Source organism: Brassica oleracea, unplaced genomic scaffold (genome assembly GCF_000695525.1).
Source record: "Brassica oleracea var. oleracea cultivar TO1000 unplaced genomic scaffold, BOL UnpScaffold00285, whole genome shotgun sequence".
Classification (NCBI taxonomy): domain Eukaryota; kingdom Viridiplantae; phylum Streptophyta; class Magnoliopsida; order Brassicales; family Brassicaceae; genus Brassica; species Brassica oleracea.
In genome coordinates, this window is record NW_013617415.1 from 364102 (window position 1) to 378945 (window position 14844).

General features: G+C 39.1%; 1 protein-coding gene across 3 annotated transcripts; it reads right to left on the reverse strand.

Annotated features, from left to right (window-relative positions):
* Nucleotides 1–10421: 10421 nt before the first annotated feature.
* On the reverse strand, nt 10422–12568 carry LOC106319552 (transcription factor ICE1-like). Of its 3 annotated transcripts, none has more exons than XM_013757918.1 (5): nt 12461–12568; nt 11376–12284; nt 11073–11297; nt 10824–10994; nt 10422–10730 (listed from the first exon to the last, which is right to left on the reverse strand). In XM_013757918.1, exons 2-5 carry the CDS (start codon nt 12255–12257, stop codon nt 10647–10649), a joined length of 1362 nt encoding a protein of 453 aa, XP_013613372.1. In that variant the 5' UTR covers nt 12258–12284; nt 12461–12568; the 3' UTR covers nt 10422–10646. The 3 variants fall into 3 exon arrangements, with proteins under 3 accessions (XP_013613372.1, XP_013613373.1, XP_013613374.1); XM_013757919.1 differs by having other exon boundaries at nt 11376–12383; nt 12466–12565; XM_013757920.1 differs by having other exon boundaries at nt 12449–12515.
* Nucleotides 12569–14844: the final 2276 nt, after the last annotated feature.

Consider the following 14844-nt stretch of genomic DNA (forward strand, 5'->3'; position numbering starts at 1 on the left):
ATTAGGTTGGGTTGATGCATCTTCAAGCTTAGTTTTATCTTCAAAGATGTTTGTGCCGCATGCAAGTAAGCCGGATGATAAGGAACGATTGTAGGCGGTTAAGTTTCCTTCATCGGTTTCGTAGATCCAACAGCTTTTGACTTTGCGGCTCGAGCTTTCGCGTAGGCTGTTCTGGTTGAATGGTCGTCTCGGGTTCGTCTTCGCCGTCGACGGTGCTCCGTCGTGTCTCCTTGCTGGTTCCGGAGGAAGATGGCTGGTTCTCGTCAGGACGCGTGTTTCAGTGTTTGGACACATGGTGGGACGAGTCAGGTTTCTTCTGCAACGGGCTTGTCCTTTAGGCTTAAGCCCCAAAGTTGTTATGAACAGTGGTCCACTTTAGTTTAAGCTTATGTTATATGTTTATGTTGTATCGGCTTTGTTTTTTCTTGGGCTTTGTCTCCTTAATAAAATACAAGATGACAAAAGAAAAATTAGACGGCAACGTCGACAAAAGAACATGGATCTTTGGATCATTTCAACGGATATGCTTGTTTTGGAAAGGTAAATCGTTTACATATGTATTGTAAATCTAAAAGTGTATATACCATATATAAAAGGGAGATTTTCCCATATTTCAGAATATCATATTTCAGAATATGTAAAGATCAACTATTAAAAACTTCAAGTATAAAATTAGACGGCTATAATTAGGGTTCTTAATCCAAACTGGTACGGCTCTAAAGATCAATAAAACTTTAATTTTAATTATTGTTCATGCTTTTTATTGCTTACTTCACGTTTTCGTAGTGTCAACAGAACTATACACTAACAATACACAGATTTTAATTTTATGATTATAATTATGCAACTTTTGATTTTAGATTTAACTATTTTATTTTCATATCTACGGAAGTTTTATTATAATAATACTATGAACCTGTGATGGCCTTATCTAGTATATATAATAGCTTAATATCATTATTATATAAGTAATAATAAAATCTAATATAATCAATCATTAAAATCTGAGTAGATATAAATAAGTAAACCGGTTTCTTGTAAACTATAAGTAAATCATTAATCAAATTTTAAAACTAATTTAATCTTTAATGTATGATAAAGTAGATTTTCTTGTTCCTAAAGGAAAACAAATTCGATGCTTAGTTGAAATAGGTACACAATATTAGTTGATATAGAAATATAATATTATATATAGCTATATATAGGAATGTCAAACAGGTTGATCTGTCCCGTCCTGTCCCGTACTGCAGCGGGCTCGTCTTCGAGCTGGTCACGGCGGGTGAGGCCCACGCGGGCTGAGGTCCTCAAAATGGCTGACCAAACTCGTACCGCAAAACATGTAGGCCTTTGCAGATCGGCCCGCTGGACATAGAATTACAAACATTGCGGTCTTTAAAATGGCTGACCAAACCCGTACCGCAAAACATGTAGGCCTTTGCGAATCGGCCTGCATGACACATAATTACAAACAGACATATGGCTCCTGGACGCTTCAAGACATGATTTATGACGCTTTATCAGCTTCATGACGCATCAGTAAGTGAGTTTAGTCGATGATTGAACTGGATAAGGCAACACACTTGTTAGTTGAAGATTTTAGTTGAATCAAAACACTAGTTTATTTACTTTTGTTAGACTCCAAACATTTTAAAAATAAACAATACTTTAGTTGCTGAATCCAAATAGTATAACTCATAAGTTCATAATAAATGGTTTAGTTTTCTGAATCCAAAATTAAATAAAACTAACACCAAATCAAAGATGCTAATCCCAAAAACAAATAAAAAGAAAACACCAATCACACTTCTTGTTCTTCATCTTTATTACCAACAAGCGACAAAAAGATGAAAATTTCTCTTCTTCACCATCAACTTCATCTTCTGCAAATAAGAATACTAGAAGTCAGTTAAAGATATATTGAAACCTAAAACTCCAAAATGTATGATAATGTGAACAAATACATATAGGCAAAACTATGAAGAACCCATGGCGGGAACAAGATCTTCTTCTTCGGGGAAAGTGAAGGACCCTAAGATCGGTTCACTCGAATGGATCAGATTTGCATATGAACTCCGGATGGAGAACTGAATGGATTGAAGGGTCGCACGAAGGTTGCGGAAAGGCCTTCGATATTCCCGACTCCAAATGGTGCTTGATATGACTCACAAAATCACCAAGTGAAGGATCTCTCGTCGTTGCTTGATATGACTCACAAGGCCAACGATTTGAGGAAGTGTTTACTTGGATATGACTCACCAAGAAACAAGACAAGTTCTTAAACAAAGAACAAAGAGTTTAACTCAAAATCTTTTGACAAAATCGATTTCTGATTTATTAAAATGAAAGAGTTTCATACTTATAGAGTTTTGTAGATCTAGGAATTAAATAGAAAACTAGATCTAGATCTAGATCTAGTCAATACACAGAAATAAAGAGAGAAACCTAGTCAAAGTGACCGTTCAAAGGAAAAGTCCATGATCGGATCGAACAAGGTAGAGAGATCATCAGCACGGTCGTTGGTACATGCGGTACGAGCCAATCGAGCCAAAAGAGAGAAGTCTCGATCATTTTGTGAAACCTCATGATCCAAGTCAAGTCTGACATGATCTTTCTCAAGTCTGGCATGATCTTTCTCAAGTCTGGCATGATCTTTCTCAAGTCTGGCATGATCTTTCTCAAGTCTGGCATGATCTTTCTCAAGTCTGGCATGATCCAAGTCAAGTCTGGCATGTTCCTTGTCAAGTCTGGCATGATCAAAGTCAATTCTGGCTCGGCTATTGGCTTTGGCTTGTCGAGATGGCTGGGAAGGTCGCGTACTGGTTCGGTCAGATTGGTCTTCAGGACGTGGACTTGGTCGAAGCTTCATTCCGGATGTAAGTGGATCGAGACGGTACACAGCCCGATTGGTCTGTCTGATCTGATCGGAAGGATGAACCTCAACTGGGACGTCTGGAGCGTTCTGATCAGTCTGGTCCATGGACTGGGGCACATCAGAAAGTGAGTTTTCAAACTTCTTATGATGACTCGAAGAAGATCCACCGGTGCAGATCGAAGGCGCTTGGGAGACCGGAAGCATCATCGACCCTGAAACCACCATCACCGGAGCTACATAACGTCAAATCGCCTTCTCTCTCTCTCTCTCTCTCTCTCTCTCTCTCTCTGTCTCTGTCTCTCTCTCTCTCTCTCTCTCTCTCTCTCTCTCTCTCTCTGTCAATGTTTTAGGCGAAAACAAAAATGGGGACTTAGGGTTCGGGTCTTCAAAATCCCGCAGGTTAAGCCCATCCTGCTTTCGACCCGTCCCGCTTTCGACCCGTCCCGCTTTGAACCCGTCCCGCGAAGCCCGCAATTTTGCGGGCTTACCAAATGGAGGTCCAATTCCGCTCCGCAGCAAGCCTTTACGGGCCAGGCCCGCGGTCAAGGTCCTTGATTGCCATCCCTAGCTATATATATTCATCACTTTGCTAATTCGGTTTTGAAAAGCTTATAAAAGAGAGAAGGTGTGTCAAGTAAATTCCAGTTAAGGAACTATCCAAGGTAAGAATGTTTCCATCGGCGACATATATATCAACCGCTCCTCTATGCATATGCTGGTGAGTTCAAACATGTTTCAATTAGTTTCCAAAATATTGAGTTCTTTCTAACAAATTATACATGTGTTTACCTAACATTTTTTTTTAATAGGTGGTACTACGCAGATGCAATACTGTGATTTATAATGTTATCATCGGCACAATTGTACCATTATACTTTCATCTCCTACAAAACAACGAGTACTTTTCCTTGGTATCATTTCTAATATCGGTCCATGTTTTGTTAACTTTAGTCCAGCTTGGGTGTGTAAATAGCTGGCATGAGGCTTTAGCATACAAAAGTTTGAGTCACGTGTTTGGTGTTACTGCAATATACTTACTATTTTGTCTAATTTCTTGGGTCCGCATGCATACCTATTATATTGTGGGTTAGAATTACCTTCATCTACCAAATATGTATGTTTGTGCATCTCTGAAGCTATTGAACACGATGTGGAAGCTCAAAGTGATGCATCAAATCTCCTTTGAATCTTGATGTACACTTTTATATCAATATATTTTATTTTGAATTTTTTTCTGCTTTTTTATCAATGGTTTATTTATTTATATGCTTTTGATTGTTAATAAATTTTCATATTCTATTTACCTTTGGAAAAGGTGTTCATAACTAAGAGATCACTACAAGAAAACAGCAAGGATTCTGAGGGAAAAAATCGTCGAAATTTCGTCGGAATATCGTTATTCCGACGAAAAACTCGGAATGTTTTATTTTTATTTGTGAAACTTTGAATATTAATTAATATGATTTCAATTTTAATTTTAATTTTATATTTTCGAATTTAAATTCCAAAAATTTTATTTTTTAAAAAAAATTAATATTTTTTACATTCCGAGGAAATTAATTATATTTTTTACTCGATCGATCGATGCGTTTTTGGACATATATACATCGATCGATCGTAATATACCGTGGGACATGTTCCTCGGAATATTCCGAGGAACATGTCCCACGGTATATTCCGAGGAACAAGTCCCTCGGTATATTCCGAGGAACAGGTTCCTCGGAATATTCCGAGGAAAATGTCCCTCGGAATATACCGAGGGACTTGTTCCTCGGAATATACCGTGGGACATGTTCCTCGGAATATTCCGAGGAACATGTCCCACGGTATATTCCGAGGAACAAGTCCCTCGGTATATTCCGAGGAACAAGTCCCTCGGTATATTCCGAGGAACAAGTCCCTCGGTATATTCCGAGGAACAAGTCCCTCGGTATATTCCGAGGAACAAGTCCCTCGGTATATTCCGAGGAACAAGTCCCTCGGTATATTCCGAGGAACAAGTCCCTCGGTATATTCCGAGGAACAAGTCCCTCGGTATATTCCGAGGAACAAGTCCCTCGGTATATTCCGAGGAACAAGTCCCTCGGTATATTCCGAGGAACAAGTCCCTCGGTATATTCCGAGGAACAAGTCCCTCGGTATATTCCGAGGAACAAGTCCCTCGGTATATTCCGAGGAACAAGTCCCTCGGTATATTCCGAGGAACAAGTCCCTCGGTATATTCCGAGGAACAAGTCCCTCGGTATATTCCGAGGAACAAGTCCCTCGGTATATTCCGAGGAACAAGTCCCTCGGTATATTCCGAGGAACAAGTCCCTCGGTATATTCCGAGGAACAAGTCCCTCGGTATATTCCGAGGAACAAGTCCCTCGGTATATTCCGAGGAACAAGTCCCTCGGTATATTCCGAGGAACAAGTCCCTCGGTATATTCCGAGGAACAAGTCCCTCGGTATATTCCGAGGAACAAGTCCCTCGGTATATTCCGAGGAACAAGTCCCTCGGTATATTCCGAGGAACAAGTCCCTCGGTATATTCCGAGGAACAAGTCCCTCGGTATATTCCGAGGAACAAGTCCCTCGGTATATTCCGAGGAACAAGTCCCTCGGTATATTCCGAGGAACAAGTCCCTCGGTATATTCCGAGGAACAAGTCCCTCGGTATATTCCGAGGAACAAGTCCCTCGGTATATTCCGAGGAACAAGTCCCTCGGTATATTCCGAGGAACAAGTCCCTCGGTATATTCCGAGGAACAAGTCCCTCGGTATATTCCGAGGAACAAGTCCCTCGGTATATTCCGAGGAACAAGTCCCTCGGTATATTCCGAGGAACAAGTCCCTCGGTATATTCCGAGGAACAAGTCCCTCGGTATATTCCGAGGAACAAGTCCCTCGGTATATTCCGAGGAACAAGTCCCTCGGTATATTCCGAGGAACAAGTCCCTCGGTATATTCCGAGGAACAAGTCCCTCGGTATATTCCGAGGAACAAGTCCCTCGGTATATTCCGAGGAACAAGTCCCTCGGTATATTCCGAGGAACAAGTCCCTCGGTATATTCCGAGGAACAAGTCCCTCGGTATATTCCGAGGAACAAGTCCCTCGGTATATTCCGAGGAACAAGTCCCTCGGTATATTCCGAGGAACAAGTCCCTCGGTATATTCCGAGGAACAAGTCCCTCGGTATATTCCGAGGAACAAGTCCCTCGGTATATTCCGAGGAACAAGTCCCTCGGTATATTCCGAGGAACAAGTCCCTCGGTATATTCCGAGGAACAAGTCCCTCGGTATATTCCGAGGAACAAGTCCCTCGGTATATTCCGAGGAACAAGTCCCTCGGTATATTCCGAGGAACAAGTCCCTCGGTATATTCCGAGGAACAAGTCCCTCGGTATATTCCGAGGAACAAGTCCCTCGGTATATTCCGAGGAACAAGTCCCTCGGTATATTCCGAGGAACAAGTCCCTCGGTATATTCCGAGGAACAAGTCCCTCGGTATATTCCGAGGAACAAGTCCCTCGGTATATTCCGAGGAACAAGTCCCTCGGTATATTCCGAGGAACAAGTCCCTCGGTATATTCCGAGGAACAAGTCCCTCGGTATATTCCGAGGAACAAGTCCCTCGGTATATTCCGAGGAACAAGTCCCTCGGTATATTCCGAGGAACAAGTCCCTCGGTATATTCCGAGGAACAAGTCCCTCGGTATATTCCGAGGAACAAGTCCCTCGGTATATTCCGAGGAACAAGTCCCTCGGTATATTCCGAGGAACAAGTCCCTCGGTATATTCCGAGGAACAAGTCCCTCGGTATATTCCGAGGAACAAGTCCCTCGGTATATTCCGAGGAACAAGTCCCTCGGTATATTCCGAGGAACAAGTCCCTCGGTATATTCCGAGGAACAAGTCCCTCGGTATATTCCGAGGAACAAGTCCCTCGGTATATTCCGAGGAACAAGTCCCTCGGTATATTCCGAGGAACAAGTCCCTCGGTATATTCCGAGGAACAAGTCCCTCGGTATATTCCGAGGAACAAGTCCCTCGGTATATTCCGAGGAACAAGTCCCTCGGTATATTCCGAGGAACAAGTCCCTCGGTATATTCCGAGGAACAAGTCCCTCGGTATATTCCGAGGAACAAGTCCCTCGGTATATTCCGAGGAACAAGTCCCTCGGTATATTCCGAGGAACAAGTCCCTCGGTATATTCCGAGGAACAAGTCCCTCGGTATATTCCGAGGAACAAGTCCCTCGGTATATTCCGAGGAACAAGTCCCTCGGTATATTCCGAGGAACAAGTCCCTCGGTATATTCCGAGGAACAAGTCCCTCGGTATATTCCGAGGAACAAGTCCCTCGGTATATTCCGAGGAACAAGTCCCTCGGTATATTCCGAGGAACAAGTCCCTCGGTATATTCCGAGGAACAAGTCCCTCGGTATATTCCGAGGAACAAGTCCCTCGGTATATTCCGAGGAACAAGTCCCTCGGTATATTCCGAGGAACAAGTCCCTCGGTATATTCCGAGGAACAAGTCCCTCGGTATATTCCGAGGAACAAGTCCCTCGGTATATTCCGAGGAACAAGTCCCTCGGTATATTCCGAGGAACAAGTCCCTCGGTATATTCCGAGGAACAAGTCCCTCGGTATATTCCGAGGAACAAGTCCCTCGGTATATTCCGAGGAACAAGTCCCTCGGTATATTCCGAGGAACAAGTCCCTCGGTATATTCCGAGGAACAAGTCCCTCGGTATATTCCGAGGAACAAGTCCCTCGGTATATTCCGAGGAACAAGTCCCTCGGTATATTCCGAGGAACAAGTCCCTCGGTATATTCCGAGGAACAAGTCCCTCGGTATATTCCGAGGAACAAGTCCCTCGGTATATTCCGAGGAACAAGTCCCTCGGTATATTCCGAGGAACAAGTCCCTCGGTATATTCCGAGGAACAAGTCCCTCGGTATATTCCGAGGAACAAGTCCCTCGGTATATTCCGAGGAACAAGTCCCTCGGTATATTCCGAGGAACAAGTCCCTCGGTATATTCCGAGGAACAAGTCCCTCGGTATATTCCGAGGAACAAGTCCCTCGGTATATTCCGAGGAACAAGTCCCTCGGTATATTCCGAGGAACAGGTTCCTCGGAATATTCCGAGGAAATTCCGAGGAAACCCAATTTTGTGTTTCCTCGGAATGTCCTCGGAAATTCTTCGGGATATTCCGAGCATTTCATTTTCCGTCGGAATGTCCGTCAGAATACCGCTGTTTTCTTGTAGTGGATGTGTAAACACAACGTACAAAATCAGTTCTTTTAGGAAAATTCAGTCTAGTTTTTTCTCTTTCTTTCTATATATAATGGAATATAAAACTATACGTCTCTCCAAACATGGAAATAGTTAAACGACTGGTATGTTCAGATGAACATGTTCTAATCTTGTGCATTATCTCAGGAGCATAGATATTGACAAGTTAATTATTTGCAATAATCAAAATATTAAAAGAAAGAGGTAAGACATAACCGTCTTTGAGTCTTTGAGTCTTTGACTTAGTCTTCCTACTCACCAAAAGTCACTTACAGTCTCATCAGTATAGGCAAGAACATACATTTTCATTCTTTGAAGATGTTGAGAGCAGATACATGAGCTAATCGATTCGGTCACATATCCACTTTACTAGAAACCCAAAACACAAGATCACATATCTGCAACCCTTCATTTATTTAACTAAGGTTCTCTGGTATTCTGATTATGTATTTTGGACATATTTTTAAAAAATGAGTGTATTTTTGGACTTGGAAACAAAGTTTTCATCGCAGAGGCATGCAATGATCTTTAAGGATTTTAGCAAAAAAAAAAGATCTCGAAGGAGAGTTTTGCCGAGTTTTGCATACCTGTATCAAAAAGAAGTCTATTAGAAGAAAACATGATTTTAATGTGATGTTAATATGTGTTTGTGTTTTTTTTTTGTCATCAGTGTGTTTGTATTTCTATAACCACTCATTAATATATGAAAGCTAGCTTCGCTTATTGAAGTTGTGAATCAGACTCAGACCATCTCCAACCCACGTCTATTTCTATCTATATATTTTTCACTAAAATAGAGAAACTTTTTATAGAGGTAAAAATGTTCCAATGTATGCCTCTATAATATTTATAGAGTTCATCTATTTATAGGGAAAAATATAGAGATATGTTATTTTCACGTCTAAATATAGAGGCAAAAAATAACTTTTCTCTGTATTTTCCTCTAAAATAGAGAAACTCTATTATAGATGAATACATTGGAACATTTTCACCTCTATAATAGAGATCTCTATTTTAAAGAAAATTATAGAAGCGTAGATTGGAGATGTTCTCATGTCCTCAAAAGTTAATCAAACAGTAATGATTTAAAATACATGGTATTAATCAACCAATAATAATACAATTTGCAGACTAAAAAAAAGCTAGATCAAAGCTCTGCTATAAAGTATATTTTACATATCGCCCGCCAAAAGACTCGCGCAGAAACAAAACACACTGGATCTAAAAGTACTGGTACAGCTTGATTCAAAAGACTTTTTATTATTGACTTTGCTGAACCTGAGGACAATTGATTTTAAGCATGTAAATCCTGGAAAAAGAGAAGATTTTTTTGCAGAGAAAACGAATAAGAAAAGTACGCAAAGGCTTTTGAATAATACATTAAAAACTGGAGTCACGAGGACTTCACTGATACATGATAACCAATAATAATCATGCAAGAGAGTACAGAGATAAATATTTATTCATAGCTCATATCAAACCCTAAAAGTTTAAGTACTTGAAGATTCAATAAAATTTCCAAGGCCCCCACAAAACTTTACTCTGTAGTCATCATCCTTCATCACATCCTCGACGTTCTCGTGACTGTATCTCTTCTGTCTCTAACCGCCATCAAACTCTTGTCTGCTCTCTACTTTTACATCTTCCGTACGGATATTAAAAGTTTTACTTAAAAAGAGCCTTTATATAAAGAGTGGGCCCTATTATTTTCTCTGTTTCATTCTTCAAATCACAGTGGGTAATTTCTAAAATCATCATTACCAAAAAAACTCCAAGATTTTCATCTTGCTAAAACCAAAGCTGTCTGTTGAGCTCACATCTGATTCACTGTGAAACCGTACATGTGCAAAAGTAACTTCACTAAAACCACCTGGACACGTTGGAATCATCTTTTCCTCTTCTTTGAGAATATCAGAGCATCTCAATGTACGACTCTTTAAAATAAAGATCTGTATTATAGAGGTGGATTTGATTTAATGTATGATTCTATAATAGAGTTTCTCTATTTTAGAGGAAAATATAGATGAATGTATTTCTCACCTCTATATTTAAAGGTGAAAATACTACATCTCTATATTTTCCTCTATAAATAGAAAAACTCTATTATAGAGGCATACATTGGATCAAATCTACCTCTATAATAGAGATTCTCTATTTTAATAGAAAATATAGAGATGAAAATAGAGGTGGATTAGAGATGGTCTTACTCGAAAAAAGGCAAAATTATTGAAAAAAAAATTCTTGATCGTAGCTTTTAGTAGATGAAACATAATGAGGCTAACATTGCTCAAAAAGGTTGAAGTCATGTATGTATCCAAGAACCACCAAGTTCTCAAAGGTTACAATCAAACAACTCTCATTTGCAATTTGCCTACATGCTAAATGCCTTAATTTGAAAGATAGAGAAAAAAAACAGAGAAGTAAATTGCAGATTTAAAAGGCTTAGTTCTTCTAATTCAGCTTCAACAAATGCTCAAGGACCTTGCCTCAGATCATACCAGCGTAGCCCGCTGTATCGAAAAGCACTGCTTTGATTTGATCAGGCAATATCTCCTGTCCTTCTTGGCATTGCTGATAATATACACACAAAAACAAAACATGTTAGTATTTAAAATCTTGTAAGAATCCAGATAACTGAAAGTAGATGATGTTTAATAATCTCACCTCAGCGCGGAAAACATCCAAGGCAAACCCATTGAAACAACTGATCACAGCTTGCTGAACATCCAATCCAAGATTATCCAAAGCTTTCATGGTATCCAGCAAAAGTCCAGGTCTACGACCACAGAACATGTGAATGTTCACCGCTCTTCCTTCCCTTAATCTAACCTCAACCTGTAGATAAAAAAACACAAGTGTGTCAATGTCTCAACCATAAAAAAAAACCCACCATGAAGTAAGTAAAAGCCTTACTCTAGCTTGCTGGCCTTTAGGGCTTGGCAAAGAAGAGGGACACAACTCTTCCTTGACGCGGCAAGAGAGAGTCTGCGGTGTAGGCGTTAATGGATGGAAGCTTGATGAAGTTGGAGGGAGAGATCCATTTGGAGTTGACTCGAGCTCGTTGTGAAGGTTATTGATCCTTTGTAAAAGCTCCTTGAGGTAATCAATTGCATCTCCAAGTATTGATGCTCTATCCATCTGCAATATTCATCCAAACCAAATCTTATCAACACAACAAAAGACAAAGAGTAAACAAAGAGAGAAGTAACTGTTTACTTTGCTGATCTTGGGGACAACTGATCTAAGCATATAGAGTCTATCATTAAGCTTCTTCCTCCTTCTCCTCTCAGCCATAAGATTCTTTGCTGGCATTCCTTTCTTCTTCCCTCTACCTCCTCCACCGTTCTGAACACTCTCAGCGGCTTTACCGCTCTCGTTCAGCTCATCAGACTCATAGTTCAACCCTGAAACCTCAACCCCAGTCTCATCCATCTCTCCATCATCGCTCAGCTTCCTCATCATCCCTGAGCTCTGACGCATGGCTGCACGTTTCTGGAACAAAGTAGGCTGTGCACCGGACGAAGCTAACACCTCCAAAGGCTTCAGAACCTTCGCTCTGCTCCCGACAAAACTCGCAGGACTCCCGAAACCCTCTAACTCCAACGGTGTGAATTCACCTCCACCTCCACCTCCACATAACGGCGTTGAGTTGTTGTTCCCCAACTGCATCAACGAACCGAACCCCATAGGAGCTTGGATATGTCCGAGAAAGCCAGAATCAGACCCGAACTCAAAGGCATTATTATCAAAAGGGTTTGCAACGTTGAGGAGACAAGACTTGTTGTTAGCAGCGGCCAAGAACGAAGGCTGATGAGACATGTCGAGGCCAAAAGCTTGAGAGGGAGAGCAAGAGGAAGAAGAATCAAGAAGAAGGTTATCGTTAGGATTAAAGGCGAAACCACCACCGAGGAATCTGAAATCTTGATGATGACTCTGTAACATGTGGAGATCTTGAGGTTGGTTACTGAACCAGTCACCACCTTCAAGCATAGGTTTGAAGTGAGCAGCACCGTCCTCCTCCTCATGAACCCGTTCTCCTCCTCCTCCTCCGCCGCCGCCGCCTAACCATACCGCGCCGCCGTTTCCGTCGAGAACCATCGTAAAGGTGAGAGCTTTTTCACAATTCTACAGAGAAGAGAAAAGAAAGTTTGAATCTTTTTGGAGATTAGATTAGACAATGAAAGGGCATTAAAGTGGAATCACGAGGAATCCATTGAGGTGTGCTTATCTGAAAAAAGAGAGAGAGAGAGAGAGAGAGAGAGAGTTTCAAATTGTATAAAAATCGTAACTTTATGAATTACCAGATTTCTCGCGACTTTCTTTGCTTTCTTCGTTGCCGTCGTCTCACCGTCACGCCTCCATAGTTGCTGATTTGCTTATCTCTATGTCACTGTCTCTCTGTTTTATAGTAGTAAACTAATGGTGATATGATAAGTCATGTGTCTTAACATCGACTAATGACGTCGGCTTATGTACTAATTAACCATGCAACCCGTGTCCTCCATGCACTTATGTAACTGATGTTATTACCTAATGCAAATTAGTTACATTAACTCTTTTTAGTGTCGTTAACATACAGTTAATAATTATTAAGCTAAGATTTTGCGAAAAGAAATTTATTTGAGTCAAAATAAAATATTATTGACGGTTGAAATGAATGGGTAACGCATCATAACGTCATTTTTACATCAAATAAAACTTAAGTGTCCTGGACTTTAGTAATGTCACAACAAAAAACGAGTCCTGAATTTTAGTAAGCTCCAAACCAGAAAAATGGGTCTCTTTTCTAAAAGGGATAATTTATTTTCCATAATAATGCTCTAAATCAAAATAGTTCTATAAAAAACAAGAAATTGTATACTCTTTAGGTTTCTTAAGTGTCATTCTACCCTTTTTTTTTTGTTTCAAAAAAATGTCATTCTATATTTTCGATGTAGATTTTTCAATAAAATCTCTTTCTTATCTTCTAAACTAACCAATAGATGTTTATTTAAATTATTTTATTTATATAATTGTATATTAAATAAAGATATAATAGTATATTTTATCATTTTTTATAATCTGCGTGAAATATGTCAAATTAATATTTTTTGCGAACCGGATAGAGTATCTATCTTCTATACTATTATTTGCAAAGTAATTTTTTGCATTCGAGCTCTTACGTTAAAAGTCAGAGTAATTAATATTGTTTGTACCCTTAATGAATCAAATATATAAATTAGCCAAAAAATGAATTTAAAAATTATTTGATTAGATAAGTGATTAAAATTATCCAAAATCTAAAATATATATTTTAAAATAAAAGGATAAATCCAATATATATTATGTTGTTATTCTGAAATATCTTTTAATAAAAATGTTAATATATATAAAAACACATAACACATAACTAACTATTAATCAAGTAAAATTCTTAATTCTTAATTTTATATAATTGAAAATAGAATATTGAGTGATTTTAAGATTTATTTATTAATAAAGAATATAGTTTACAAATAAATTTTTAAAAAGTTATAATACATAAGAATTTTCAAATGAAAACATTAACAAATAATTTATCATTATAGTCTTTTAATTAGTAATGCATGTATTAATAATTAATTATAAAATGTTTACGCCTGCATGCACGAGCGGAACACCTAGTTAAGTGTTTTAATAGCAAAACAAAATTACTTTGTTAGTACAATATACAATTGCTTTTTTAGTACAATATATATACAATCAAACTTACAAGAGTTAGACTAGTTTTTTTCTGGTAAAAGAGTTAGACTAGTTTTCAGTATATAATAAAAATTGTCGCTATACAAGAAGGTGAACAAACAATATTGTCTCATTACTTCCATTTTAATTTTATTTTGTGATCAATAAAACATAAAAAAGCAAGGCAACTAAACAAAACATAGTAAACAAGATAATTATTTTAACTTATATCCATGTTCATCACTAAATCATATGAAAAAAAAGAATGGGATAATTGTTTGAAGATTCATTATATCATAGATGCATCGATGGGACGAGAGAGTCCTGAAGGTATGCACTGTTGGAGATAAACATAAAGATAACTTATGAGTTAAGTTACACCAATCCTAATGAGTATAAGATTAGCTTAAAAAAAAAGGAAATATGTGTTCCTAATGAGTTTAGGAAATATAGTCTCTATATAAAGAGTTGCAAGAGTGTTGCATACCTTTGTGTGAGCTTAGAGATTGTGTTTGAGTGCTTAAGTTTTGTGAGTGTTTCTTAAGCTTATAAAGAAGAGTTTCTTTATATTGAGTTCATACATTGCTAGGCTTATATTTGGTATCAGAGCCAAACCTGATTGAGAATCATGGGTGATCTAGTTACCACAACTGTCAAGAAGGAAGGAGGCTCGTCCTCTATAAAGTGTCCAATGTTAAACACAACCAATTACACCGTGTGGTCAATACGGATGAAGATGTTGCTTCGGGTTCATAAGGTGTGGGAAGTAGTCGAGCAAGAATCGACTAACGACGAGAAGAACGACATGGCGTCAGCGCTCTTGTTTCAATCGATCCCGGAGAGCATGATCCTACAAGTGGGAGGACTGGATACCGCAAAGAAAATATGGGAAGCAATCAAAACTCGCCATGTGGGAGCTGATAGGGTAAGAGAGGCACGACTTCAAACCCTCATGACTGAGTTCGAGCGGCTAAAGATGAAAGAA